The 15,565-nt window shown below is 40.4% G+C and overlaps 1 protein-coding gene across 4 annotated transcripts in view; it reads left to right on the top strand.

Moving 5' to 3' along the window:
- Positions 1-15,565, top strand: part of GRIA2 (glutamate ionotropic receptor AMPA type subunit 2) — a 624,179-nt gene that overhangs the window by 265,840 nt on the left and 342,774 nt on the right. For all 4 annotated transcript variants that reach the window (XM_069631331.1, XM_069631330.1, XM_069631329.1 and 1 more), the window contains exon 4: positions 12,749-12,945. In XM_069631331.1, coding sequence (XP_069487432.1) covers positions 12,749-12,945 — 197 coding nt within the window. The remainder of the gene's footprint in view (positions 1-12,748; positions 12,946-15,565) is intronic.

The following is a 15,565-nucleotide window of genomic DNA, read 5'->3' on the forward strand; positions in this document are numbered from 1 at the left end:
GAGTTGAACTGCCATAAAAATGAGGGAAGCAAAGTACTATTGAGGGCTAACTACCCCTCAATCCAACTTTGGGCCCTTGAGACTGGTTAAGTCCCTTTTTATCCCTTTTTCTTGAAAAAGACATTGGATCTGATTCAAAGAGCATTTTTTCAATGGGATTACACCTTTATGAAAGGCTTCTGTGAATCAGTCCCATTTAATTTTATGAACATTGTTTGATTATCTTCCATCCTTGTTTCACTCAGAGTGCTGCATGTTTCTATTATTGCATATTCACTGTGTTTTGTAGCAGTGTGAGAGCTGAGTAAGGGGGATTAGCCACTACTCAGCTTTGTACTCCTGCGTGCCAGAAGTCATTTAGTCACAGCCATGTATCGTGATTGCCAATATGTTGTGCTTTTAATTGTACCCCATTGTCCCATTGTCCCAAGCTTTTGGTTCCTTGTCATATCATATGGACAAGGGAAAGTGCATTGCTATCAGACATGTGTACGGACCCCTACAACCATATTTCTTAAGAGGATTTAAGTACATATGCCTATATAATAATCTTTTAACTTTCAAGGTCTCACACATTGCTTGTAATGCAAAATAAATGCATTTACAGCCATCAGGCATTTAAAGCCTTTCATTGTAAAAGTAGTTGGGTTCAGCTGGCAGGACATCTCTCACTGTCCATTAAAGCACTCTATGAGATTAAGCCTGGTGTCATGTCCAAGCAAATTTGTTGTGACCAACTATATATGCACATTAAAAGGCCAGGCATGTGATGTGTTACAACATTTTTCAGAAATGTTGTCAATTGAATGCTAATGGTATTTTGGATAGCAATTTTGATGTCCTGAGTAAAGGGGCTTTGTAATGTTATCAGTAGAGTCAAGACTATTGGGTGAGTTTCAGGTGCATTTTAATATTTAATTTGTTGATTGTGTCTGGTTTCTAATCCCTTACATTAATAATAATCATAATTTAGCATTTATGTAGCACTACGAACCCTTAGGTATCTGAGCACTGCGTGTGTGCTGCTCATTTATTGACTGATGAGTTCGGATCTGCAGGTATTCGAACCTGCGTCAGCAGGCTCTGCACAGATGTCAAAGCAAGCACTCTACTTGCTGTGCTATCAGACCAGCTACGGACATTCGAATATTGTAATAAAATAATGACTACACATACATTTCCCTTTTGATGTATTACTTTGTCAAATAATATGAATAGCTTTAGGTCTTATTTGCATTGGAAAAATAAATGTCATGCTTGAAATCGTTAACACAGTGAAATGATTTGAAATTACAATGCCATGTTTATATCATCTTGAGAACAGATGTTTAAAAAGTTCTTAAAGCACATCATCTCAATCCTCACATGGTTGAAATAGCAAGGGTGTAATTTAGAGGAATGCCGAATGTATTAATAAAATACTCCATGAGGTAATTATAGCTACCACGTGTGGTATTCTGAGGAGGCTGCAAGAATGCAGACTCTACGACACAAAGGCAAGTCTAGGAATGCAGCATTTCTGAAATGCTGAATACAGTATTTACAAAATTCTGCAAGCACTATTTCTGAAATACATCATCTAATGTCATTTAACAATGTACACATACATTTAATTTCCTGTTTCAGGGAAGGGCATGCACACGGTACATCCATGGCTTGCACAGCTGCTGTCCAAATGAGAAAGAAATGAGCAGAAGGGTATGTCATTACCTTTCTGTGCATTGTGCATCTGCGTGCACCAAATGGGGAGAATGTCACCATGTTTAATGCTGACCTTCACACACCCCTTAGAGTAACCCAGCTTCATTGCATTCCTTTAAGTAAACTGATTATACTAGCATATCCCCTTCTCTTTCAGGACAGGACGTTTCTCCATCCTTTTATTTTTACTTTATTGTGTAATTTGGCTATTAAACAAGCCTTAAACACATAAAAGAACAATCACATACACAAGATACTGTATGATAGACACAATACAATTTTCTAAAATGCTAATTCTAAATTATTTTATTAAAAATGAAGCCTAATAAAAATACAATATAATATACTAATTCATACATTGTTAAAATGCATATTCAGAGTACTAGCTTAAATATTTTGCAAATTTTAGCAAGATTTCCTTTGATTCAGTATTTTTTTCCAAATATAATATGCAGAGTAGGTAATAACCACAGATTCCGCACCATACAATACGCTCCATAATTTATCAAGACCTACATAATTAAAATTCACAATGCAATTGACATAACCCTTAACATAATAAGATTTTAAAACAAAATAAGAAGTAAGAATATGTCAGCTTGTGTCTATGTCCGATCCTCAGTGACGACACAGCTGAGGTTCCCAAGGAATTCCCTGTCAGGCCCCAACACATTCCCATGAGTGTAAAAGGTTAAGGCGCAGGTGTAAAACAAAGTGTTTCAATGCAATTGAGCAGATTGTGTTCAAATAAAGACATGGGGAATCAAAAGCAAAACTTTGTCTTGAATATTCTTTATATCTTTTCATATTAGAGAGTTTTTCAATGTTTTAGATCTTATCACAGGTCTTAGATTTGTTTTAAAATGTAATATCCATGTTAGGGTTTGACAGGGCGTCCTCTAAGGGAATTTCCAACAATATCAAATGATTTACAGAAAAGCATTGCAAATCAAGGAACCTTAATTATTACTCTTGGAATTGCCATTCTTACACAATAAAATCTGTAAGATTTAGAATTCCTAACACCAGAAACTGTTCTTAAATAGAACAAAATACGCTTTGTTGCCCAATATGGAGAAACTGACGTAAGACCATTTTCTAATCTCAAAGCTTCCACCGGTATCGATGAAGGGAGATTAATCACAGAGCATAAGATCTTACCTTCTATTTTTTCCAACCAACTGGTGTGTGTTCGTGATAGCACAGAAAATCCATATAAATAAACTAGGTCTAATGCTTAAACAATACATTTCTAACAATGCAGTATTGTTGTGACTCCTGTTCTTGGCAACATATTGCTTTGCTATGATCCATCTTTTCCAGACTCTAGGGATGATTATATCACTATAAAAGTTTGTACTCGGATTCAGTTTCACTGGAATACCCAAGTAATGATAATCCTCTACAACCTTAAGTATATTATCGTTTAATTTCTTTCCAATGAAGGTCTTTTCAGTATGGAGCTGCCCAAATGCATGCTTTTACTTTTTAAAGTATTAATAATCATGAAATGAGTTTTTGAATAATCATTTAAGCCGTTAATGAATCTTTGCAAGCCAATCAGTGTCAAAGCAAATAAAACAGAATTGTCTGCACATGCCAGCCAAGATACAGAAACCCCATTAATCTTTGCTGGGGAATTATGTACAGCATTTGTAGTATCTGATAAATCGGCCACATATTAATTATATAAAGTTGGAGCCAACACACAACCTTTTTAGGCCACAATTTGTTTTGCTAAAACTGCTCAGTTCTCCAATTAGATTTAGATGCACAGTGACTGATGTATTGGAGTAAAGAATGATAACATAATATAACAGTTGTAAATCAATCGCCCAATTCTCTAGTTTCTTCCACAATAAAGGTTGTGATACTCGATCAAAAGCCTGGCTGTAGTCCACATCGCAACAATATACATTATTTTCGTTTCCTCGTTTGGCTTCAGCCATTAAATATTGTATAGTAGAAATATTACTTATTGTGCCATAACCTTTCCTGAAACCAGTCTGAAACAGCTTTATCAACAGCCCATCTAATATGTTTTTTCAATAAAAAATCAGCAAACATTTTTTTACTTGAATCCACCATCGCCAATAGGCGATAGTTTGCTGAATTAAGTTTGCCACCCTTTTAAAAAATCGGAATGAGAATCGATTTCTGCCAAGTATTAGGAAAGATTCCTGAGGACTCTATTGCTCCAAATATTTTAGATTTCCCATAAAGATGTTCTTGATGGGATTACAGAGAATGCAACAGCGCAGTTCCGAGGTTCAACCACCAAAATGACTTGTTTGTTTTATGATCCTCAACAAAAATGGCAGGATCTTAATACAGCATCTATTTTTGAATCAAAGGACATTATTTCCTGCAGCTGCAGCACTAGATTCATTGGTCAAAAGATATGGTTGTTTCATGACAGGCCTTGGCTTTTCAGCTCACATCACACTGCATTCTGGTACTTATAGTCTTGTTTTTATAAACTGTACAGGGATGAAATATTATGTGCACAAACAATGCATGGACTTAAAAAACATGTTTAGAGAACTCTGTTTCAGCACGTTTTTACAAGACATCATTGTAAATGAAGTTTCTGGGTGAGAAATGCATGCACTGTTTTGTTTTTATTACTAGTATTACAATTGTCACACACAGCAGTTATTCGGCGTGCAGATCACTGGAGTACATCAGAAGTTTGCCTGTGTATGCATGTATGTATGAGATATACAAAGCACACACATAGCTACCAGCGAATGGAGTGATACACAAAAAGGGGACGATATCAGAAAAAGAGAGATGGATAGAGCTGCAAGAGGGGAGGCTAGTTAAGGGGGGGGGCATCTCATAACTGCGACGTTCACATATATGCAGATCTTGAAAGATGTTCCTGGATACAGTTAATGGAAGGGAGAACCATTACTTTGGGCAGTAGATATGTGCAATGTGATAAACAGAGCCTAACACTTCCACCTGGACTGTGGTAGCATGCAAAGAAAGGTGTTCTGATAAACGAGACTACATTTCCCTTATATTACAAGGACCCCCTACCCTGGACCCACGTGTAAATGGTGCAAGCCCTCCCAGTCGTGGAATTTTTCTTCCACTAATATCGGCTATTGCACTAAAAACGAATTAACCCTTTGGTAGCCATGTCTCCGTACCCATTTGTGCCATGCAAACTGACCAGGCTGTCATGATTAATGGTGTTAGAAGCAGCTGATGTGTCTGAGAGGATGAGTGTTACACATGCTGTTGTTGTGGGGAAAGTGGCATATACCTATCGAGAAAATATAAACAGGCTCTCCCACAGCTCTATAGGACCCCTGAAAAGAATCCAAAATGTGGGTGGCTTCAACAAACTTCTTAAGCCCATTTAGTGCCTGCCTATTTCAGTAGTAGGTAATAGGAAGGCTGCGGGAAGTTCGAGATGGGGCAAACAAGACGTTGTTCTTGAGGGTCGAAGTAAGTTTTCAAGATGTATGGAAAAACAACATTGTTAGTGATTTGTTGAACCTTAAATGATTTAGTTTGTGTCTCAACTCGAGGTGTGTGTTGTTTCAAAGCTCGGACCCATATACTAGAATACTTTCCCTTGCATTAGTTTTAGTCTGGAATTGGCTGGGATCAGGTTATTTGCTGTGGCTGGATGAATGGTTCACAACCCAATGTACTGTTTCAATCTCGTGCCTAGGTTTCTAGGGCCCATGTGTCAGATGTCTCTGAAAGTGATCCAAAGTGTTTTAATACATTCAGTGCTCTCTTGTGAAGGGAGCCATTGGTGGGTATGTAGGACTTTGCAGGTGAGGTTATGTTTGCGTCATTTGATGCTAATCAATGGAGTTCATGGATGTCTTTTGTTTGGTAGTTCAATTTCTATATTTTGGTTTTAATTAAATGTAGGTAGGATTAGTGCTTGGACAATTCCAATTCTTGGTTGTAATATGTTGTAACCATTGGGCTTGATTGATACAAATCATAGAGGAACTGAAACGTCTAAGTGAGCTCACAACCTGTGGCTGAATAGTCTGATAAGGTCCCCCGTTATTAAAGCCTAGTGAATAGTACATCACCACACTTGGAGAAGTGGTGTTAGAAGAGAGCACAGATTACTTTGCATCAGTTGCGTTTTCTTTGAAATTACACATCCTCTATGTATTTATGTAAGAGTTGCTCCAATCGCCCAATGCATTCTTCAAAGAATTTGTAAACACAGAAATACAATAAAATGGTATTTTTGTGTGGACGTGATGACAGTTTTTTAACACATAGTTCACCGCTGACTTTATCAACATTCTGCTGTTTTAGCAAGACCGTGGTGTGTATCATGTACATCGCCAGTAAAAGCAAAATAAAAAATACGGTAAGTCATTAAATAGGCAATGACACTCCCTGAGACTAATAATATGTGACATTTAATCATGATTCTCTTGACCATGGCTAATTAACTGAGGAGACATCAGAGGATCGATTATCTCTTTTCATATGAGCGAACGTGAAAGTAATTCATCTTCTATATAATTTCTAAAAACGTCCCATGAGTCGTCCCTCAGCAGCTGTTCCTCCATAAGAAAAATCACGATCTCATTGCTTAAAGTTAACAAAGTATTTGTCATGTTTATTTAAGTACTTTTGTGGATATTGGATCATTAAATGCGTATAGGGTGCAGCCTAAGAAAATGGGTTTCGAGATGGGTACAAAAGGACAATCGTACAGTCAATTTCTCAAGACTAGCAAGAAAGCCGAGCACTTGGCCATCAATAAGGGAACCCGTACACAATGATAGCTACCCATCGTCCCCCCCCCCCCGCCCCCAATAGTGACTATACGTTCAGGGGGATTGGGATAGCAAGAGCAGCATCAATCATTTTTCGCACGCTATTGTCTAGAATTGCTCAGATTTCTCATTCAAAGCAGAACGGATCACATTTCACAATGATAACCTCGTTTTCAAAACAAGTTCCCATTTAGAAAAAAGTGTTGCCAGCATAATCGTCCATCTGTCACCACAGCACAAAAATAGCAAAACTGTATTTCCGAAAAATCACAAGCAAAGCACGATTGCTAAAATGTGGCAAATGTGTACGTGTGAACATAATTATAAAATGTGACAATTTATGTTCTGTTTGGATTTCAGCAATACCAAATCATTCTATCGATAACTAGAATTAACTGCATCTTTACATCTCCCCCACAGATCTCACATATGCCTCTCTTATCATCATGGTGCACTTTTATGGCCATTTGTATGTGTCCACTTATTCTCTCGCTTTATTAAATACCCAACTCTGTTTCCCCAACTTACATCATTGAGCCACCAGGGTCCATGATGAGTATCTACGTGACTGAGTATTCTATAAAGTGTGGTAACTCCTCAACATTTCACGAACACCCTTTCCCCAGGATAATCCAACTGATAAACCTATCTAAATAGACCCCTTGAGAATCTGATTAAACCTTTCACCCAAGCGATTGCCAAAGGGGTGATGGATGATGCCAAATGCTGGCGAATACAGAGTCATAGCCAACTTAGTTGAGCAAGAGGCGCCCAAAGCTGATCTAGTTGGGCCCACCCCATGGGGAGCTCGCAGGGAGAAGATTTTTTTTTCTCCTTCCGGCTGAATATGCAGGAGGGTCCAAGCCACATGTGGGCACCCAAAACAATGAATTGTGGGTTATTGGACGGTTTTGGCAACACATTTGCATAAGAAATCGTTTAAAATAGTGTACTTTACAAGACTTTCGGTGAAAACTTGGGTAAAAAGACACACAGTTTATATTCAGTTTTGTGAGGTTAGACATGAAAACATTAATTAGATGACAAGTCAACAAAAGTGCAAAGGCGCATTTTCCAAAGCATTTTCATGATGGCCTTACCCACTATATAACAGTATTCTGCCAGTGTAAATGAACATATTCATGCTGACTATTCCCGTACATGTCCATGCTAGCTGAACAAATATATGGCAGTATTCCCACATAAGAAGATGCTCATGTTTGCTTTGCCCATAATGGCAGTAATTATACTGCAAGAAAACCTGTCCATGCTGACTCTGCCAGTATATGAGAGTATCCCCACGTAAGAACATACTCCTGGTGGCTTTGCCAGTAGAAATTCCATGCCATACTTGTACTTGGCGACTTCATAATAAGAAAACATATCCAGACTCGATGTATCAATGCAGGCCAATATGGCCGCACAAAAGCACTCATAATGTTTGCTTTATGCTTGATGCCCAGCAAATAATGCAATGTCACATGTAGAAAATATAACCAGGATGGCTTCTCCAAAGTTTCCAGTCTAGTATGTAAATAACACTCATCATGTTTGCTTTATGCACATATTCTTGCTGGTTTTGCCCTAAATGCCAGCCAAACATACATGCCACAGCAAGTAAACAGTTCCTTGCAGGCTGAACAAATTACTCCACCTCTCATGCAAGGAAACACATCATGTTGGCTTTACAATTAATACCAGTAACAAATGTCATGCCACAGTAACAAAACATGTTCTTACTGGCTGCACAAATTCCTTCCCCATGTGAGAAAAGAAATTATCTTAACATGGTCCTTAATGCAAGTAAAACATGACAGGACATAGTAAGAAAATGACCAGATTGTATGCCCCATTGTAGTAGCCACCCCTCCTCAATGTAATAACACTCATCAAGATTGCTTTCTCAAAAATGCCAGTAGACATTTCATGCCATTTGAAAAAAAAAAAAAAACTCCAAAGCCCCCGGGGTACCAGCCTCTCATGCACACACATATTCATACCCACTAACACCCTAACTTATATTCATACAGCTTCTCTCAATCATTCACACACACACACAACCACAACATTCACATTGCATTCTCGTTCTCACATGCACGTGACGCCCACACACTCCATTCACCTTGCACTCTCATTTAAAAGCACACTTAAACAGACACGTCCTCCCATGCATGTATAGATGCACTCCCCCACATGCACACAGCCACATACATAAATACTTTTTTTATACCCTGTTTCTTCCCACGCTAGAAGTAACACAGCCTCCTCCTTAGCTGCTCCCCAGCTGGCGCCCTATTGCTCCCATTCACCACTCACACTGGAACCAGGGAGCAGGGAGAGCATCCTAAGTCTTGACATTTTTAGAGAAGTACCTCCATCTCGTTGTCACCCCTGCTGCTTAGTTGCTGGCAGAGTAGGCTTTTATACATGTTGTGTCTTGCCCACACAGACCCTACCCTGTCTATATCCCAGGACAAATATCTAGGAATTCTTGCATTTCTCTGGAAAGAAATTGTACATCATTATGAAGAACATCACATTCGGCTCACTCTTCCTTCCTGTAAAGTTTCTGTAAAACCTCAATCAAAGTGATGTTGTGGGAGAGTGTATGAAAAATATTTCCGTCCACTTAACTGAAATAACTGATTAAATCCATAGCATAATGTTTATGCGTTGCCAGTGTCCTCCCCTTATTCCACACACCGCATGGCAAATGATCAATGTTTCGGTATGCCATCTTATCACTCCCACCAAGCCTTCCACTTCCACATCCGTGTAGGCCCACCTGTACTCCGTCATCAACATTCTTTCGGATGCTGTTTTACCCATATGCCCAGCATGTGCTACATTCATAAATGTCTTCTTCACTCAAGCCATCATGGGTATACTCACACGCCACCTCTGAACGTCGAATAACTTTCTAGTGGTTGTTTGTTCTGGTCGTGATGGAATGGGTACAGCTCCGCATTGGTCTTCATCACTTGTGCCATCCCTTCATAATTCGATGTGGCACCCATTGCATCATTGTATTGTCTTTGTCAACTTGCATCCACTCCTCCTCTGAGCACTATCCCCAAGAATACCACTAGATGCTCAATCTCAGTCAGTAGTCACACTTGTACCTGTATTTATTTATTTATTTATTCATTTGTATTCATTGCATTTATTTCAGTGCACAAAGCCCGGACGCATCTAGGCGCTAGTTACAGAAAGTGTATAGCACATTAGCAATGTGCATGATTACGCATATGGTTATAGACAGAGTATGTGCGCATACACAAACTGGTGGAGCCACACCTCATGGTACGCGGGGGGCTACCTCAGGCATGCACATGGGCATATGGGTCAAATAGGTGTGAATACAAGACTGGCAAAACCACACACTATGGTACGGGGGGCTGCATAAGGCATGCAGACGGGCATAGGAGTCAAACTAGGTTTGAATACAAGAGTGGCAAAGCCACACCTCGTGGCACAGGGGCTACATCAGGCGTGCAGATGGGCATATGGGTCAAAACAGGTGAAAATACAAGACTGGCAAAGCCAACCTCATGGTATGAGGGCTACATCAGGCATACAGACAGGTATATGGGTCAAAGTAGGGTCAAACAATCACATTTACACATCTTTCCGCTGCCAGTAAGTGTGTAATGCATTCTGCAGTTACATGTCCCTTCCCTGCAGCTTGCCTGGATTCATACACCTATCCTTGCAATACAGATGCCAATCGGGTCAAGTCCACTGACGGTTTATCAGAATTTGGTTTTGTAAGAACACTATGGGGTGTTGTATGATCTGTTCTTAGTTCAAATGAAAGTATTGTCTGCACACATCTATTACTGCGCCACTAGGAAGTATTCAATATAAACCAGAGCCAATTTCATAATTTTCTTCCTGTATTTTATTTTCTTGCCCTTTGGGATGACACGTGTTTCAGCACTTTTAGCGTGCCTTTATCAAATCCGGGCATTTTATAACCTTTGTGAAATCCAACAGAAAAGGTGCAAATAATATCAAGTATGACGATCAGTGACAGAACATAGTATACATTTTTGGCATGTCATTTTCCATTGTTATTCAAACAAAACACATCATTATGCATTTAAATTAAAAGACAAAACGTTACCATCATAGTGCCCAGTTGTTGTGGTCAAACATAAGGGACCCAGTGTAGAGTGGAGGGAAGAGAAACATCGAAGAAACATCGAAGTACTCTTTCCCAAAATATGGCTGACACTAAGGCAGGGGATAGAGACTGAGAAAGGACTCCAGGGTTGCCTTGACAACTTTACATACACATCCACACTCACGCGTTCTGTAATCTCAACCCGACGCGTCAAGCAGGAACCTGGATTTTGAAGGTAAGCCCTGGCGGTCTGGCGCAAGCCCACCAGAGTAGCCCACCAATCAGGGAATGGCCCGTATTAAACAGGCATGCTTTGACATGCCGGCCTGTTAGTCGGTGATACTTCCGTACACGTATTTTAACTTCTATAACGCCTACGAGCGTCACTCGGCTAACGCTTAGAAATTTAAATGGACACTTTGCTAAACAATCGACACCTAAAACAGTGAATTTTCGCACAATGGGGGTTTTCTTGCCAATGTTCACTAAATCATAGAATAGACTTTTAGACTATTAGAACACGTAAAGAGATGAAAATAAAATATATCTTTATTTATTTTTTCTTTCCCATGGTCCAATTCGATGTTTCTCTTCCCTCCACTCTACAAGGGGTCCCTTATGTTTGACCACAACAACTGGGCACTATGATAGTAACTTTTTGTCTTTTAATTTAAATGCATAATGATGTGTTTTATTTGAATTGCAATGGAAAATGACATGCCAAAAATGTATACTATGTTCTGACGCTGATCGTCATACTTGCACAATCATCAGTGTCTTGGATCAAATGTTGTTGAGAATAACCACTGTTTCGCCCTATTTTAATGTAAAGTGTGCATTCATCGCCTAATTCATTTGAAAACCCTCTGATGGCATAACTTGGTTTTCTTCTTTTTGTTTTACTTCGTGTTTTACAGGGGGCTCGTGGGCAGGTCCAAAATATCTAATTATAGCATTATAAAAAATAAACAATATATGAACACCTTGCTTGTTAATGTTTTACACGCATGTACATTTTCTGTGAAAGATTAATGGAATAGATACAACATCGGATATTTGTGTTTTATGTGTGAACAGTGGTTCTTTCGCTGTACAAAAAATCTAAGGAGTCCTGCTGTCACCTATTGTATGGGCATCTTCTGATCTAGGTCACTTGTCATGAGCACAGAGAACTCAAGCAACTCCTGCATAACACACACAAGTGCCTGTCACTGCCTGCCCCACGCTGTCTATCTGACAAATTCTCTAGACACAGCACCACCAGACCTACTAGAACTCCCTATTTGCACCAACTAAAGATTCACAAATGTAATCTAAAAACAGCAGGAGGTTCCAGTTTCCCTGTTCTTGCAGCTCAATGCTGGAGTACACTCCCTCTTGCAATCAGATCGGAAGCTTCCTTCTGGCCATTCAGAGCCATGGTGAAATCCTGGCTCTCTGCCTAACACTTTGCTACTCACTTACGCACCATCCTTGTCTCTTCACTCTACCAATTTCTACCGTATGACTTAACCATATCTTGAAACGGACCACCATGTAACCTGGTCCTTCACTGTCTATTGTACTTAGTTCATGTCACTCACTGAACCCCTCTTTGTACCATTGAATGTATGTACCCTTTTTGCTTCGCGCAACGCCATGTAACTATGTTGTCCCCATGATTATGCGCCCAGCTACCTGAAGGTTCGGCCGCGCTCTATAAATAAACAAACTAAACTAAACATATATGATGGAATCACAACATGTCCCTGTATGGGTCAAACAGGGAACACACAAATGCCACCTTCAGAAACCCACTAAAGATCCTACCCTTTTGCCACCCTCAAATTTGCCAAATGAAACACTGTCTCAGAACCATTAATTTAAACATGTAAACACTTGTGTGGAGAAGGTTATCACAAGTGAACAACCAGCTGTCTGTCTTGCAACAGCCAAAATAAACGTCGTTAATAGGAACAGGTTAATGCATCTTAATTACGGCTTGCAACAGCGGAACACTTCGTTGGCATATATTTCGGCAAAACAGAGGTGGTTCTTGGAATGTCTCTTGTTCACACATTGCTCAAAAGTAAAGTTTACTAATTGACAATCTCAAAAGAAATTAATGCATGATTCATAACATTCCTGAATATGATGTTTTTCTTTCCAGGATTATCAACCCTGCAAGCTGTGCTGGATTCTGCAGCTGAGAAGAAATGGCTTGTCACTGCCATCAACGTTGGGAACATAAACAACGACCGCAAAGATGAAACGTACCGGTCACTATTCCAAGACCTAGAACTCAAGAAGGAGCGGAGAGTAATCCTGGACTGTGAGCGCGACAAAGTGAATGACATTGTGGACCAGGTTCGACAACATTCAAATTCTAAAAGCTGTCAATGTCCATGCCTGTGTGTGCATGGGTGGCCAGTGTGTGTGTGGGTGTGTGCTTGTGTGGACGAAGTGTGTGGGCACATGTAAATGCTTAGTAGACAACTTGACAAGCAGATCTGTGGAAGCCCTATTATATAGCAGTGCGACACCTCCCTCCTCAATAGATAGAAAGCAATGTTGATGCGATTGTTGAGGTTTTCATTGACTTCACCTATGTTGCAAAACAGCACTTGCGCAAATTCGCTGAATCAGCAGCCGAAGATAGTGCAGTAGAAATGTGCTTTGCAGATGGCAATATGATAAATTGCTTGCTGCAAAAACATAAGGAGAAATCATTTTTCCAACGTTTGCCCCACGTGACAAATATTCTGTGCGCATACTTTGCACAGGGTGTGCCCATAAAAGGGGGCCATGTAAATATTTATTATAATGGATGTACTTTCAGATATATTTAATGCATGTCTTAATACACTTAATAAATGGCATTACAATGATATGATATGATATTATATGATAAGTCATTTGTAACTTTTGGCACATCACAGCGTCGTACATTATACTTTTTCAGAGTTTAGCTGCGCTCATCTTCAACATTTGAGAGTAGATCACTCCATATGAAGTTGTGCTTCAACAATTCTTTTCATGAATAAATATCGGATCTTATCGTAAAATTATGCGTTAAGACTATCCTGGCGTGATCAGGAAAGAATTGGTGAACATAGAAATCGGGTGCCGGGTTTTATCTGCATTGTCATGGAAAGTAACATAGAAGGGCTCCTGTGGTTGGCACCCATGTTGAAGAGTTCATGGGGAGCTGATTGAACCACCTCCTTGTCTCATTGTGGGGGGCCAGTAGTAATACCATATGGAAATCACAACACACGTACCCATTCTTAGCTGTGTAAAGCATCCACCTTGATGCGATGCTGTGGCTCTGTAGTGTTCCGGGGCTATCCTTCGTCGGTAACCAAGGTGGGGAGGAGCGGTTGCCACTGTCCTTGGCTCTTGCAAGAAAGCAGCGCCAGTAAAGACAGCACAGCCGGTGAGTCAGAGAGACTGATACCAGATCAGCCTGTGTTAGAACTAAGGTTGCAAGCGGCAACAATGTATGAGGAAATCTAAAGAGAACAGTGTGTGAAACATATGTGATGAGCGACTTCCATCCAATCATTGGCCCCTTCTGTCCAGGATGCTTTTTCATTGAAGACATTGGGCCACATCACCAGGCTTTTTCTGTGAGTGGGAAACGTTTCTGTTCCACCCAAAAACTCAGATTGTGAGTTCGATTCGAAAAGGGCTTTAGAAGCAAGGGTGTGCAGATAGTGGCCCTGTGCGAAGAATTGATTGTGTGTGTTATCTGAACACAAGCACACACGTACGCAGGTCGGTGGGCAAGAAGGGTACGCGCCTCTAATTACCTGCACTTTGCAAAATTAGATTGACCTCAGGAGTGGCAAATGTGGGCTCGCCACCTGCAAGGCGAATAGACAATGGCAGTCACAACAAAGCAGAACATCTTCCCATCCTGCCCGTGCTCCAAACTGCCATACTCCGATTTGGCACTCGGGACAGTTTGCTGGGACTATTTCCACTTTTTTATGATCATTTTTTCTTCCGCCGCAGGTTCGTTTGCACCCCTTTAGAAATGTGCTCCTTCTTTTCATTCTCCGTTCTATTTCAAGTGCGCTTTGTGACATCATCACGTTGCTCACTGTTAGTGAAGAGGTGGAGAGGTGTTTTGCAGCAAGTAGCGAGTGAAACGCAACAAAGAACATGCTTGTCACTCCTGTAGTGCCACTGGTGAGCCTATCATGCCATCTGCATTATCGAGCAATGTGTTGGTGTTTATGGAGTAGATAGGTTGGCGGTAATTTGAGGTAAAGCCGCTGATTTACAGCTGAACTTGTTTACTGTTTCCACTGCTCAGTCCAGTGACAGGTTCTATGATTTTTTTAAACGGCGGATGAATGAACGTCACACCCAGGGACATCACCAAAGGATTAGGATTGGTGGTATGGGGATGTGAATCCCCATTTTTGGATTCCATAGGACTCCTTGAGAACTTTCAGAGGATTTACCATGACTGCTAATACCCCACGGTAAGCGCACTGATTTTTGGAGGTACCGTTGAGGATTCACTAACAGCATTTTGCTGGAGGGAATTCTCCCTTTGAGTTCAGAATTCAGCTGTGCAGTAAGAGTGGTGGCAATTCCACCACAGTGAAAAAAAAACTGGCAGTAATGGAATTGCCACCCTTTTTTTTGCTACACCTCCAAACTCGTGATGAGGCTTTTTGATGTGTTGGGAAAGGAAAATACCGAGGCCAGGATTGGAGTCCTTAGGTCAAACTGATATACATGCACAATTAGGCAGGGAGGCATATGAGGGAAGATGGCCTGTTGAAGAAAAGAGAGGATGCTGATTAGTCAAACAAAAGAGCACTGCCACTATCAATCCGTGACAAGGGACGTGTCTGTGCTGCCGTCCAGAAATCCTTCACGTGCCACATTGCAAGCACAGCACTAGCTTACACCAACAGCACTTGGTGCCCTTGGCTCTCTTTGGTGAAACTCTCACTCTCGGTGCACTGCA

Source organism: Ambystoma mexicanum, chromosome 6q, assembly GCF_040938575.1.
Source record: "Ambystoma mexicanum isolate Mex_15411 chromosome 6q, UKY_AmexF1_1, whole genome shotgun sequence".
In the NCBI taxonomy this organism is placed as follows: domain Eukaryota; kingdom Metazoa; phylum Chordata; class Amphibia; order Caudata; family Ambystomatidae; genus Ambystoma; species Ambystoma mexicanum.